Genomic DNA, 15101 nt, shown 5'->3' on the forward strand with positions numbered 1-15101 from the left:
CTTCCATACACCAAATATACTAGGCCTATTGCTTATAGTATCTGAGATATGGACTTGACCACCAGAACTTAACCTTGTTCACTGATCCATGAAATGAGGTCGAGGTCAAGTGAAAACTGTCTGACAGGCATGAGGACCTTGCAAGGTATGCACATACCAAATATAGCTATCCTATTACTAATAATAAGAGAGAATTCAACATTAAAAAAATTCTAAACTTTTTTTCAAGTGGTCACTGAACCATGAAAATGAGGTCAAGGACATTGGATATGTGACTGATGGAAACTTCGTGACATGAGGAATCTTTATACAAAGTATGAAGCATTCAGGTCTTTTATCTTCTAAAATATAAAGCTTTTAAGAAGTAAGCTAACACCGCCACCGCCGTAGCCGGATCACTTTACCTATGTCGAGCTTTCTGCGACAAAAGTCCCTTCCTATCCTCCAATATACATTTTAATGGAATAGCCCTAGTGTGACATTTGTACTGTTAGTGTCTGGCCTGTGTTTGGCCTGGGAATACATATAGATATTTTTTTTTGAATCCACATAAGCAAGAACTTAAAAATAGAACACAGGGTAATGTACTACTTCCACATGTAATTGAACTTTATTATGATGGAAGAGGTACATTTTTACTAATCAATATTATCGCTATTTTGTGCAATTTTCCTTAGATTTTTTTTGTGATAATTTTTCATATCATGCTTCTAGTTTGAGATAGAAAATAATCGCAAGAAACTAAGGCACGTGGCATTGCTAATGAAATAGACAACGTACCGGCTCAGACAAGAAAATCAATCTTGTTGAGATGATCAATGATAATCTATAAATCTATTATTAGTAAACAAACTGATGAGAAATGTACTATTAACAACAATGCTGCCTGAATAGAAAAACATTTGTGTCTTGCAAAGCAAAAACCCTGTAAAACATATACAGATTATGACAAATTATTCTGAAGTAACTTCATTTCTAAGCAGAATGAATTAGAAAGAATAAACCATAAATTGCATTTAAATATAATTTTATTAAACGTTTCTGATTGACACCAAAAATATGGTATAATAGCAGATCTATAAATATCAACAATGAATTATTATCCAAGACATCTTGATATAAGACATTAAATACTCTCAGTTCTAAGAATATACAATCAAAGTACATAACAAAATAGAATAATTTACTACTATCTATCTTTGTTTTCTATACTCTGTTGGAATTCTTTCAGTGCCCACTGTTTGTTTTCTACCTCATTTTTCAACTTGCTATATTCATTCACTAAAGAGTCAAATCCCATTCCAACAGATTCATATGCTTTTAATGCCTGAGATACATTAGTATATTCTGTTTCAGTTTCATCATGCTCAGATTTTAAATACTTTCTGCAATAAACAAAATATTGCTATATATTCTTATGCATTTTCCTTTTGTCATTGTTATCATTGACTGTATTTTGTTAGAGATTTATTGGTTTGCTATTCAACATGTATTAATAGCTTGTAATTTTATTTTTGAATTTGAAAGGGGGAAGGAATTATATAAGAGCACTACACTTGTTTCTTAATCCCAATTATTGAATATTTTGTGTATATTTCTTATTGATGTCTTTACCCTTGTAGCTATATATATATATATTGATTTCTTTGATAAAATATGTTTACAGTAATCAAAATAAAATATATTATCCAATGTTACACATGGTATATTGTGTGTTGTACACTTTCAGTTAAAAACAAAAGTAAAGATTTACTATTGGAGTTGTTGGCTGCTGGTTTAAAAGATTTTATAACTCATGCCAACATGTCATGTACAGTACAGTACAGTACAACAAAAGCTAATTGAACAAAAAAATAAAGCTTTCCTTTATGGCTTCAGTTTTTTATTGTATTTGGCCAATTTGGGTCATCATCAAATTAGGCATTCTGTAAGTAAAAGTGAGTGACACATACCATGTCTTCTTATATACTGTAAATTCAGAAATTATTGCATGCATTTATTATTGCGATTTTGTTCATTTTTAACTTATATGCTATTTTAATAATTGCGATTTCGAGAAATGTCATGCTTAATTCAGTTAAGATATTACAAAATGCGAGTTTTAATTATTGCGTTTACAACTCTTTCGCATTATTCGCAATAATAAAAACCTCGCAATAATTTCTGAATTTACAGTATATATATAAAGTTTTGTTTACAATATATAACATTCAAGAGTAGTTGAAATTTAATCAAATGTATGGTAAAATATTAGTTTATTATTAATTTAAACATGAAACTTTTTATGGAGATAATTGAATGAGCAAACAAAAAGAAATGTCTGGTGGAAGGTTGGGTAATTGGCAATCATACCACATCTTCTTCTTTTGTATGCAGCCAATTCAGAACAATAACAGTAACTTCCCTTTGCACATTTTGAATTTGATCTTCAATAATAAAGTTTTTTCAGAAGAGAAATATAACAAGAGATGTTCATTACGCACACTGGTGAGTAAAACTTGATGTAACAAAAAGATACTCCATTCCAATTTCCAAAAGGTCTACAAATATGTCTTTATATTTGCGGTAATTGCTAATAGAATTTACAGTCATTATTGTACTAACCTAATCTGGTTTAATGCTCTGCAAGTTTCTACTGTGTATGTCTCACACAATATTTGTAATTCTGTTAATCTGTAACCCAAAAAGTATAAATTATGGAAGGAACAACTGAAAAATCTCCTAAATGAAACAAGAGGTTCATAACAGCCTCAGTAGCTGTTCTGCTAAAATATGATATTTTGAAATTATTTTTTACTTTACTGCGATCAGTTGTGTTCAATTATTTGTAGATCTTATTTATTCCCATTTGTATAGATCGTGTATTGATGGTCGTTTTTATAGAAGATATCAAGTAAACACACAAAAAGTAGTCAAAAATGTTTCAGAGCAAGGGCTTTGGGCATGTTTGGCATATTAAATTTTAGAGAGATTAGTCAAAAACAGATGGTTTTCTATAATAGACCTATTTTCAGACAACATCAAATGCATTACAAGTGGATTCTATTATGTTTTGTTTTAATTCAAATACAATTCATCAAATACAGTATAAGAACATGTCATATATTTTGACCTGCCCAATTTTCAACAAGAGTGCACACACTGAAATGTCTCGCCTTCTTTACTAATCATTGATATTATGTTGATAGTCCAAAATATAAAGCTTCATTACAACTGTTAAATAAACTAAACATTATTCAAGAAAACTAAAACATTGACCAATGAACCATGAAAATGAGGCAACAGTCAGATGAACCATGCCAGGCATTCATGTATATCTAACAATTCTCCCATACAACAAATATAGTTGACCTATTGCTTATAGTTGAAGAAAAACAGACCGAAACACAATAACTTAACACTGAGCAATGAACCATGAAAATGAGGTCAAGGTCAAATAAAAGATGCAGGACTGACATATAACCATAAAATATTTCCATACTCTAAATATAGTTGACCTATTGCATATAGTATTAGAAAAAAAGACCAAAACTCAAAAACTTAACTCTGACCACTGAACCATGAAAATGAGGTCAAGGTCCGATGACACCTGCCAGCTAGACATGTACACCTTACAATCATTCCATACACCATATATAGTAGAACTTTTGGATACAGTATGAGAAAAACAGACCGAAACATAAAACTTAACTATAACCACTGAACCATGAAAATGAGGTCATGGTCAGATGACACCTGCCTGGTGGACATGTATACCTTACAGTGCTTCCATTTACCAAATATACTAGACCTATTGCTTATAGTATCTGAGACATGGACTTGACCACCAAAACTTAACCTTGTTCACTGATCCATGAAATGAGGTCAAGGTCAAGTAAAAACTGTATGACAGGCATAAGGACCTTGCAAGGTATGCACATACCAAATATAGTTATCCTATTACTTATAGTAAGAGAGAATTTAACATTACAAAAAATCTTAACTTTTTTTGTAGTAGTCATGAAAATGAGGTCAAGGACATTAGATATGAGACTGACGGAAACTTCTTAACGTTAGGCACCCTTATACAAAGTATGAAGCATCCAGGTCTTCCACCTTCTAAAATATATAAAGAAGTTAGCAAATGCTGCCGTCCCCCTAGCCACCAAATTACTATCCCTATTTCAAGCTTTCTGCGAAAAAAATCACAGGCTCGACAAAAACCTTCAAATTGTAAGTAACTATTAACTTGAAATTGATTGTTTTATTTGACATACCTTATTTTGAGGCAGAGACCATCACATTTTGACACTAGCCATTCAGTAGTAACTGTGTCATGTTCTGTTTGATTTTGTAACCTATACTGACAGATCAAATCTTCCAGCAGTGACAATGAATCTAGCAATGTCTGCAACAGAGAAACAAATTGCATAAATTTTATTCTAGCAAAGTCTTGTTTTTACTCTACCTGCTCATACGTCATAAAGTTGGTAAAGAAGCCAAATAATTAACAAATTAGTGCAAACAAAAGGATTCCAATTGCTAATTAGATTACATTGGACATACACATTGAAAACTGTGCAAAAATGTGAGTGATTCAGGGGATAAGTAAATGCAAATTAAAATAAATACAATACAATATTTTCAAATACAGAGGTCTTATCATTTTTACTCTAATTTGAAGTGTTACAAAAAAGTTATTGCAACATGGTAGAAATATTGGTAAGTTATTCCCATAAAAACCCATCCAATTGTATTACTTAATTTCTATAAATTGCATTTCAACTGAATATTAATATTTTTTATAAAACTTCAGTTTCATTTTCAGTGTCTTCTTCTTCTTCTTTAGTTACAGAAAACCATCAACATACTGATGTTTACTTTCCGGCGCATGCCTGGTTAATGTTTTCAAAATAAATTTATGTGAATAATTTTTGTCAAAACATAAATTAACAAATATTTCTTGTTCAAAGTTGTTGTTTTTGGTCACATATTTTCGTATTTTTCAATTTTTACAATTTTTCCTTGTTTTTAATTTATACAATTTTTATTAAGTTTTAAATATTACATTTTTTATTTTTATTTTTTTGGGTATAAGATAAAAACAAGAGTATCTGTTTATTTCAGATAAGGGTAAGTATCAAGGAGCACATCATGTGTGAGTGCATCCTTGAAGTTTTCTCTAGTAGTGTTTTGAGTAGTTTCAGCAGATAGTTTGTTCCAGTCTCTGATGGTTCGACAGAAAAAAAGAAAATTTATAGCTGTCTTTATTGCATTGGATTTGTCTGTAGGATTCTTTATTGGTGGATCTTGTATTTGACTGACTCTGTTGTAATACATTATGCGATGGAATGGCTATATTTTCATTTACAATTTTGTGGAACATTATTAGCCTTGTTAGTAGTCGGCGTTCTTGTAAGGTTTGCCATTTCATGGTGTCTAGCATCTCATACACACTGCTGGTGTTGTGATGTCTGTTGCACACGTACCTTGCTGCCCGTCTCTGAACTTTTTCTAGTGATCTTATATTTTCATTAGTTAATGGGTCCCATACAGTACAACAGTATTCTAACTTTGGTCTTATAAGTGTTTGGTACGCTCTTTCTTTAATTGTTTGTGATTGGACTTTAAGGTTTCTTCTGATGAAACCTAAGGATTTATTTGCTTTTGCATCAGTTTATTGGATGTGGGTGTTCCATTTTAGGTCTGCTGAGATGGTGATACCTAAGTATTTTGCATGTTTTACAGTTTCTAAGATGTGTCCATACATGTTATAATAAAAGTGTATGGGATTCCTTTTTGTTGTTATATTCATGATGTTACACTTGTCTGGATGAAAAGACATAAGCCAATCTTTTTCCCATTGTATGGCAGCTTCTAGGTCTTCTTGAAGCTTGAGGCAGTCATTTTGAGTTTTAAATTGTCTGTAGATTATACTGTCATCTGCAAAGAGTCTGATTTTGATATGTTGGATGTAATCTGGGAGGTCATTTATGTAAATTAGAAATAGTATTGGTCCTAGCACTGTACCCTGTGGGACTCCTGATGAGACTGGTATTTTTGAAGATGACATGTTTTCTAAAAGTACTGTTTGTGTTCTGTTTGAAAGAAAGGAATCTACCCAGTTAATGATTTGATCTGATATGCCAAAGTATTTCATTTTGTATAGTAATCTTTTGTGTGGTACCTTGTCGAAAGCTTTAGCAAAATCCATGATTATAAGATCTGTTTGTATGTTCTTGTTGTTGTTCTGCAATAGTTCATGTATCAGTGAGATGACTTGTGATTCACATGATCGTATTGCCCTAAATCCATGTTGTAATTCATAAAGAGTGTTGCTTGTTTCTAAGTGATTCATCATGCTGCTTGCAAAGATATGTGCAAGTAGTTTGCAAGCTATGCATGTTAAGGATATAGGCCTATAGTTGCCTGGGTTGTGTTTATCCCCCTTTTTGAATACAGGTGAGACATTTGCGTGGTTCCAATCAGATTGTAATTTGCCTGTTTGTAGTGATCTTGTAAATATTAAAGTCAGGATATCTGTACATATTTCGATGTTTTGTTTTAGTACTTTGCCTGTGATGGTGTCAGGACCAGTTGCTTTATTTGGGTTTATGTTTTTAATTAGCTTGTAAACACTATCTCTAGAGTGTACCTTACTTAGTCTTACAATGTCTGAGTTTGGAACCTTATTTAAGGTTACTTTTGGTATATCCCATCAGTCACTGCTAAATACAGGTTTACAGTATGTAGAAACTCCAAAAGTGATAAAACTAGTATTACTTCTAGAGGACAATAATACCTGATAATATAACCAAAATTGTTTATCCTTTCTTTGTTTCTCTTTGTTCAGTTTAACTTTCATTTGTTTTAACTCATGACACTCTGAATCAATCATTGCTGGTAGTTGTGAAGCCTTGGCAAAAGTAAGTCTGTCACTTTCTGAAAGAAATAATAGGATTGACTGATTGTTTAATGCCATTTTCAGTACTCTTGATTATTGTATCAAGTTTTTCTATGAGGAGGAAGCCTGTGTAGCCAGAAAGAACAACAAACATTCAGCAGGAAAACTGGCAATCCTAGTCAAATTAGAACAGAGTCAAACAAAGAACAACAATCATTCAGCAGGAAAACTGGCAATCCTAGTCAAATCAGAGTCAAACAAAGAACAACAGACATTCAGCAGGAAAACTGGCAATCCTAGTCAAATTAGAGTATAACAAAGAACAACAGACATTCAGCAGGAAAACTGGCAATCCTAGTCAAATTAGAGTCAAACAAAGAACAACAAACATTCAGCAGGAAAACTGGCAATCCTAGTCAAATTAGAGTCAAAAAAAGAACAACAAACATTCAGCAGGAAAACTGGCAATCCTAGTCAAATTAGAGTCAAACAAAAAACAACAAACATTCAGCAGGAAAACTGGCAATCCTAGTCAAATTAGAGTCAAAAAAAGAACAACAAACATTCAGCAGGAAAACTGGCAATCCTAGTCAAATTAGAGTAAAACAAAAAACAACAAACATTCAGCAGGAAAACTGGCAATCCTAGTCAAATTAGAGTCAAACAAAGAACAACAGACATTCAGCAGGAAAACTGGCAATCCTAGTCAAATTAGAGTCAAAAAAAGAACAACAAACATTCAGCAGGAAAACTGGCAATCCTAGTCAAATTAGAGTCAAACAAAGAACAACAGACATTCAGCAGGAACACTGGCAATCCTAGTCAAATTAGAGTCAAACAAAGAACAACAATCATTCAGCAGGAAAACTGGCAATCCTAGTCAAATAAGAGTCAAACAAAGAACAACAGACATTCAGCAGGAAAACTGGCAATCCTTGTCCAATTAGAGTCAAACAAAGAACAACAGACATTCAGCAGGAAAAATGGCAATCCTAGTCAAATTAGATCAAAGTGGAACAAAGAACAACAAACATTCAGCAGGAAAACTGGCAATCCTATTCAAATTAGAGTCAAACAAAGAACAACAGACATTCAGCAGGAAAACTGGCAATCCTAGTCAAATTAGAGTCAAACAAAGAACAACAGACATTCAGCAGGAAAACTGGCAATCCTAGTCAAATTAGATCAGAGTGGAACAAAGAACAACAAACATTCAGCAGGAAAACTGGCAATCCTATTCAAATTAGAGTCAAACAAAGAACAACAAACATTCAGCAGGAAAACTGGCAATCCTAGTCAAATTAGATCAGTCTAACACACCTTCTACAAATTAGATCAGAGTCAAACACACCTTCTACACGTTCAATAGGAACTTACAACCTTATTGTTGACAGGCTTGTGCTAATGTAGGGGAACAATATTTTTTAGGTATTTAAAATGGATTAAAAAATTTAAAGTACAATGTCATTGTACATGTATTTGAGAAAAAGAAGCAGGTATCTTAATGATGTCATTAGTGCACATATGTTACAACTCATCATTGCTGGTCATATATGACACCATTCTGTTGATTACTTTCAGAGAAAAGTGAAACAATCAGACTTTCAAGTTCTAGCAATGTTTATATTATGCCTCAGAATTACCTGGTTGTATAATGGTTTATGATATACCTCAGACTTTCAAGTACTTGCAATGTTTATATTATGCCTCAGAATTCCATGATCTAATAATGGTTTATGATATGCCTTAGACTTTTAAGGTCTAACATATTTTTAAATTATGCATCAGAATTCCATGGTCTAATAATGGTTTATGATATTCCTCAGACTTTTCAAGGTCTAGCAATGTTTATATTATGCCTCAGAATTACCTGGTCTAATAATGGTTTATGATATTCCTCAGACTTTTCAAGGTCTAGCAATGTTTATAATATGCCTCAGAATTCCATGGTCTAATAATGGTTTATGATATGCCTCTGACTTTTCAAGGTCTAGCAATGTTTATATTATGCCTCAGAATTCCATGGTCTAATAATGGTTTATGATATCCCTCAGACTTTTCAAGTTCTAGCAATGTTTATATTATGCCTCAGAATTACCTGGTTGTATAATGGTTTATGATATTCCTCAGACTTTTCAAGGTCTAACAATGTTTATAATATGCCTCAGAATTCCATGGTCTAATAATGGTTTATGATATACCTCAGACTTTCAAGGTCTAACAATGTTTATATTATGCCTCAGAATTCCATGGTCTAATAATGGTTTATGATATGCCTCTGACTTTTCAAGGTCTAGCAATGTTTATATTATACCTCAGAATTCAATGGTCTAATAATGGTTTATGATATGCCTCAGACTTTCCAAGGTCTAGCAATGTTTATATTATGCCTCAGAATTCCATGGTCTAATAATGGTTTATGATATGCCTCAGACTTTCAAGGTCTAGCAATGTTTATATTATGCCTCAGAATTTTCTGGTCTAATAATGGTTTATGATATGCCTCAGACTTTCAAGGTCTAGCAATGTTTATATTATGCCTCAGAATTTTCTGGTCTAATAATGGTTTATGATATACCTCAGACTTTGGTCTAGCAATGTTTATATTATGCCTCAGAATTTTCTGGTCTAATAATGGTTTATGATATACCTCAGACTTTCAAGGTCTAGCAATGTTTATATTATGCCTCAGAATTCCATGGTCTAATAATGGTCTATGATATACCTCAGACTTTCAAGGTCTAGCAATGTTTATATTATGCCTCAGAATTCCATGGTCTAATAATGGTTTATGATATTCCTCTGACTTAACTTCTAAATTTAATTCATATTAATATGATCACTGGTTGGTGTTGGTTAAAATCGGTCATATTTGATTTTTGGTTAATTGTTTTGTTATAAATTAGACATTTAGTTTTCTCAATTGAGTTGTTTTATATATTTTATGTTAGGGCATTTTCATGGCCAACTATAGGGTATGGGTTTTTCTCATTGTTGAAGATCGTACATATGCCTATAATTGCTTACATCCACTGTATTTAAACTTTAGTGGATAGTTGTCTCATTGCCTATCATACCACATCTCCTTATTTTCATAGTGTGCTTTATATAGGTATATGATATCATAATAAATTGTTCTAATTCTAATCACCTGTTCCATTATCTGGGTCATGAAATGTTACCAAACTTTCACATTTTAATCTCAATCTGTCTTCTATATCTGGTAAAAGCTTCTGTTGTAAGAAAGGTAAATGCTGGAATACAAAATATTGAATCTTGAGAAATTTGAAAATATCTTTCATTCTTTAAACTGCCTAAAGACAAATTATCAGAATTTTTTAAATCAACAAGTCTGAACTTTATACTTAAATAGCTCTGATTCCTTTTACGGATTTGGCTATACTTTTTAGACCTTTTATATTATAGCTCTTTATCCTTTTATATTATAGCTCTTTATCTTTTATATAAGCCTTGGATTTCAAATATTTTGGCCCCTATATATATCTTTATTCTCGTAAACCAAAGTACAATGGTACAGAGACATATACAAATAAATGAACACAGTATAAATTTTAAATAATAGAGACATAAAGTAATTACCCAGGAGAATCTAGGTATTTAATAATAATTCTTATAGTTTCTTGCACAAATTGTTTAGTTCAGACGGCAACACTGAAGAGACATGTATTGTAGAAATGCACATCTGGTGCAGGAAAATTGGTACAGTTAATATTATTATACTTAATCAGATGAGCCAAAGAGAAGTTATTTTTATAATATAGAACATAACACAACTATTAAGGTGTTAAGTTCATAGAATTAGGACCAGATTGAAAAATTTTCAATCCTTCATTAATCTTTTCCTTTACATGTATCAGAATTGAAGCTTACTTTTAAAAAAAGAAAAAATTTCTGATACATGTTGTTTCTAATTAAAATAATGTCATTTATATTTTAAGCTTGTAGTTTGAAGTAATAAACTGTTCATGACCAAATTAAAATATGACTACGAGAAGTAGTTTTTTCAATATATATGTCAGACATATTAAATTTTGGAAAAACTACTGGTTTTTAACTATAATACTCTACATGAAATGATTTGGTAAAAGAATATTTTACCCACAACTCCATATAAATACCTTTTTATAAGGATTCTGTCTTTGAATTTCTTCTCTAGTTAATCCTAACAAAGTTGATGATGAACCAGGTTCAGGATTGCAATCTACGTAGTCCCCTATTTCTGCCATTGTTAAACATTCTTGTAAAGCTGCTTGAAACTGAAACAAGTGTGCACATGCTGAAATATCTGTCCTATTTTACTGATTATGATTGAAAGTCTTGAAATTACTTTAAGTACAGGTATAAAATTTAACATTATGTTATCAATAATCCATGAAAATAAGGTGTATGAACTGTGTTAGATATACACAAACACTTTTCAATCATTTTGTAAACAGTTTGTAGGTTGACCTATTGCTTATAGTATCTGAGAAACAGACTTAAGGGCATACAATACAGTTTTGATCCTGTATTTACAAGTTCATGGAAATATGCATATAGGCTATTTTTTACCTGATTAAATCAAATATGTAATAAAAAAATATACCTTCATGTGCTACTTTTTGAGTAAAATGAGATCGAAATTTTGTATATTTGCTCAAAATTAAGATTTGTGACCGTAATTTCTTTAACGAAAGAAAGACATAACTTTTTTGTTATAAAAGATAAACATAAATTGTTTTTTGTTAAATAATTGTTAATTTCTGTATTTTATAAGTATCCTAAAAAAAATGCATTTTTTTTATTCAGAAATAACTCATATTTATCAAATGTTCATGAATTGAGGAAAAAACGTCATTTTTTGCTGCATGTTTATCAAAATTAAAAAAAATCCTCTATTTACAGTTTAATAAAATTTGGGTCACATAATCTCCCTGTAAAATGAAACAAATTGCCGTTTTGAAAAATAGGGGTCCATGAACTCGTTTTGAAATTAAATCAGTTTGAATGATAAAAATCAGTCGACAAAATGCATCTTTTCCCGATATGTCACAGTTTGACGTCGTGAAAATAACATTTTACGTTAGCAACGTCATTACCTCCTCTGTAACTGTATCGTATGCCCTTAACAATGTTGACATGGTGTATCAACTGACAAATTTCATTCCTCTATGCACAACTTCTAAATGCTTGTATCTAGATCTTATCATAAAGCCAGGATAGATAAACAAAGAAAAAATCAATTAAAAAACAAATTAACAATGCAATATCCCCTTTCAAACTTGTTTTTAATCAAATAACTTTTTCAATATCTACATCACAAAACTTCCAGCAACCAAAGTGCAAAATTAAAAGGATATAAGTTTAGATTAGCACTTACTTAAACCACTGAAGTGTGTATTGTGGTAAACACATATTATTAGAAACCATCTTTACCAAAATGCTTTTTTTTTACAATACAATTATGAATGCTTATCCTGTTCATGTTAAAACTGAATGCTTCTTTTTGTAATTTTATTGGGCTGTAAAAGCATTTTCATGATACATTGTATATGTTGTATAACCATGAAATTATGAGTTTGTTTTCATATGCAATGTTATATATGAAAGTAATGTCATGGAGACCATGTACAGTCATACATGTAAAATTTTTGGAGGAAATAAAACAGAATTTTGTAATGCCTCCCAATTGTTTTCTGCAATCAAAATTTTTGAATCTTAAAAGATAAAACATCCTGTAATGTAATTATTGATATCAGAAGTTATGAATGTAGCAAAATCATTTTTACTCTTCAAAATGAACAAAAGAAAGGTTTTCATTGTGTTCTTTAATAACAGATGATTATATAAAGAGAGATATGTAAGTTTAATAGTGCTTTTAAATATTTACTTGTTTATCCTCTGAAGACAGAGAACATTCTTGACTTTTGATTTCATAATCCATCAACAGCTCCTCTACTTCCCTGTATATTGTTTTCTGCATCAACCAGTTATGCTTCTCATGTTTAAGTTCCTCCTCAGCCTATTAAAAAAATGTGTTATGACAATGATATGTAAAAGGATTCTGATACATAAACATAGGAATACATCTACAATGACATAGTATTTCTCTCCATCAAATTGGTTTCAAAACCAAAAAAAAGTCAGGTGTTGGACTTCTACAGTCCAATGTTTTGTAATTGCTGTAATCCTTTTTATGTATTTTGCCATTATAGGTAACATTTAATAGTACAAAAAAATAAATGTATAATTATATGGAAACTTAACTTAAACCTAAAACTTTGAAATGAAATTTTTAAAATCTTTATCAAAACCAACTGAAATTTGTTCTTTTAAACCACTGTCCCAGGGTTAGTGGGCGGTTAGGTGCCAGAAAACTAGTTTAATCCAGCCAGAATTTTTAGAGCCTGGCACGTCAGGCACCATTCAGTCAGTGATAGTTGTTTGCATATCATGTTTGTTTATTATTCATTGTTTTGTATATAAATTAGGTTTTAAGTTTTCTGTTTTGAATTGTTTTACATTTGTAATTTTAATGCCTTTTTACAGCTGACTATGCAGTATAGGTTTTGCTCAATATTGAAACAGTACATTATATATATAAAGTCATTAATTTCTGTGTCATTTGGTCTCGGGTGCAATGTACCTAATTGGTGCATACTAGTTACAGTAGCATTAGATCTTTGGTTATTTTTCAAATCGTATTTCGGGTCTGATAATTTATATATAAACTGATAGATTACAAAATTACAACTCCTATTCAGGATATTCCAGAATTAGGTTAGGAACACTCACCTGCTGTATATCTTTTTGGGCTTGAACAGAAGTGCCATCACTGTTGATGTGTTGTGAAAGCAAATTCAGAAGTCTAGAAAATTCCGGGTTTTGTTGAATGACTTCATCTGTAACATTCACTGGTAAACTTTCATTAACTGAAACATGACAGATACACATATATTAATATTCAAAGGTACTTTGTAAAACTCAGAAGCAAATGGGGTGAATATTTTTTTGTAATTTACAGACTGGTCAATGTACTGAAGTGTTCTCCCCAGATAGTAACTGTATTAATTATATAACCATTCATCAATTTCTACTTATTCTTCACCAATGGCTTCATAAAGATATTGCTTAATTCTGATTTTCCATCATAATTGCATGTGTATATATAGTGAATTGTAAAGTATGTACATGCAAATAAACAAGGGAGATAATGAAACCTGAAGATTTTGAAAGTGAGATTTTGAGAGAAAACACAAAAAAGACTAGTTATATTAATTCAATCTGTTTGCCTTTTAACTACTTTAAACAAAAAAAATTGAAGAATCTGAGTTTTTCCTTGATGACAGTACATGTGCTTTACAAAAAGGTTGACACGAGGGTCTTTGAAAGTAGACATGACAGTGGTGTATCCAGTCCCAGATGAAATTTTCATAAAGGGGAGAGCAGTATATAGTCTGTTTATCATATCTACATGCATTTAAAAAAAAAAGTATGCCCAAACGGTGACAGATAGTGAGGGCATTATACATTTTTGGAAAATGCATGTAGACACTAGACAATTAACAGGCTATGTATTTAACCCGTCATCAAGTCCAGATAGTAGGGCATACATGTACTTTTTATGATGTTTTGAAAAGCTATCATACTTTTTTGTTATGACAACCTCATATTTTTTTTACTAATCTGACTTGTAGTCAAGTCCCTTTGCATTGGGTTTGTTGGTTTAAATACATGTACACCTTATCGATAATCCCGGCTGATACGGCTGCTTGAACTTTTGACGCATACAACGATCACTAAATTCCATTGTTGCATCAGATGTTTTGTTTTATGACGTCAAGATTTTACAGGAACCTGTGTGTTATCCAGTAATGGCGGACAAATAGCGATAAGGTGTATTAGGGTACATACATGTACTATAATAGTCGGTGTGTAAGTGTATATTGGAGTAAAAAGCAGACTACAGTATGAATAATTTATCTCATGTATTCAATTCATGATGAGATATCATAAAATCATCTTGGACTGACTTAAACACAACTCCAGATCCAGGTAAACAAGCTCATAACATATCGTATAGCATGTTTATATTATATATGAAACAACATAGTGTTGATTAACCTTTATCACACTGTAACATTCTGTTCTTTCTTTGAACAGTTGAAACTGAAGAAAAGTAAAACTGAACAACAACTAACTACAAATTGTTTTGGGA

The 15101-nt window shown here is 31.4% G+C and overlaps 1 protein-coding gene across 1 annotated transcript; it reads right to left on the minus strand.

Moving 5' to 3' along the window:
* Positions 1-1037: 1037 nt before the first annotated feature.
* LOC134721311 (HAUS augmin-like complex subunit 4) lies at positions 1038-15083 on the minus strand. Its single transcript, XM_063584209.1, has 9 exons — positions 15008-15083; positions 13679-13815; positions 12774-12905; positions 11023-11160; positions 10035-10137; positions 6782-6921; positions 4257-4387; positions 2605-2673; positions 1038-1385 (listed from the first exon to the last, which is right to left on the minus strand). Exons 1-9 carry the CDS (start codon positions 15024-15026, stop codon positions 1190-1192), a joined length of 1065 nt encoding a protein of 354 aa, XP_063440279.1. The 5' UTR covers positions 15027-15083; the 3' UTR covers positions 1038-1189.
* Between the last annotated feature and the right edge of the window lie 18 nt (positions 15084-15101).

This window comes from Mytilus trossulus, chromosome 6, assembly GCF_036588685.1.
Source record: "Mytilus trossulus isolate FHL-02 chromosome 6, PNRI_Mtr1.1.1.hap1, whole genome shotgun sequence".
NCBI lineage: Eukaryota > Metazoa > Mollusca > Bivalvia > Mytilida > Mytilidae > Mytilus > Mytilus trossulus.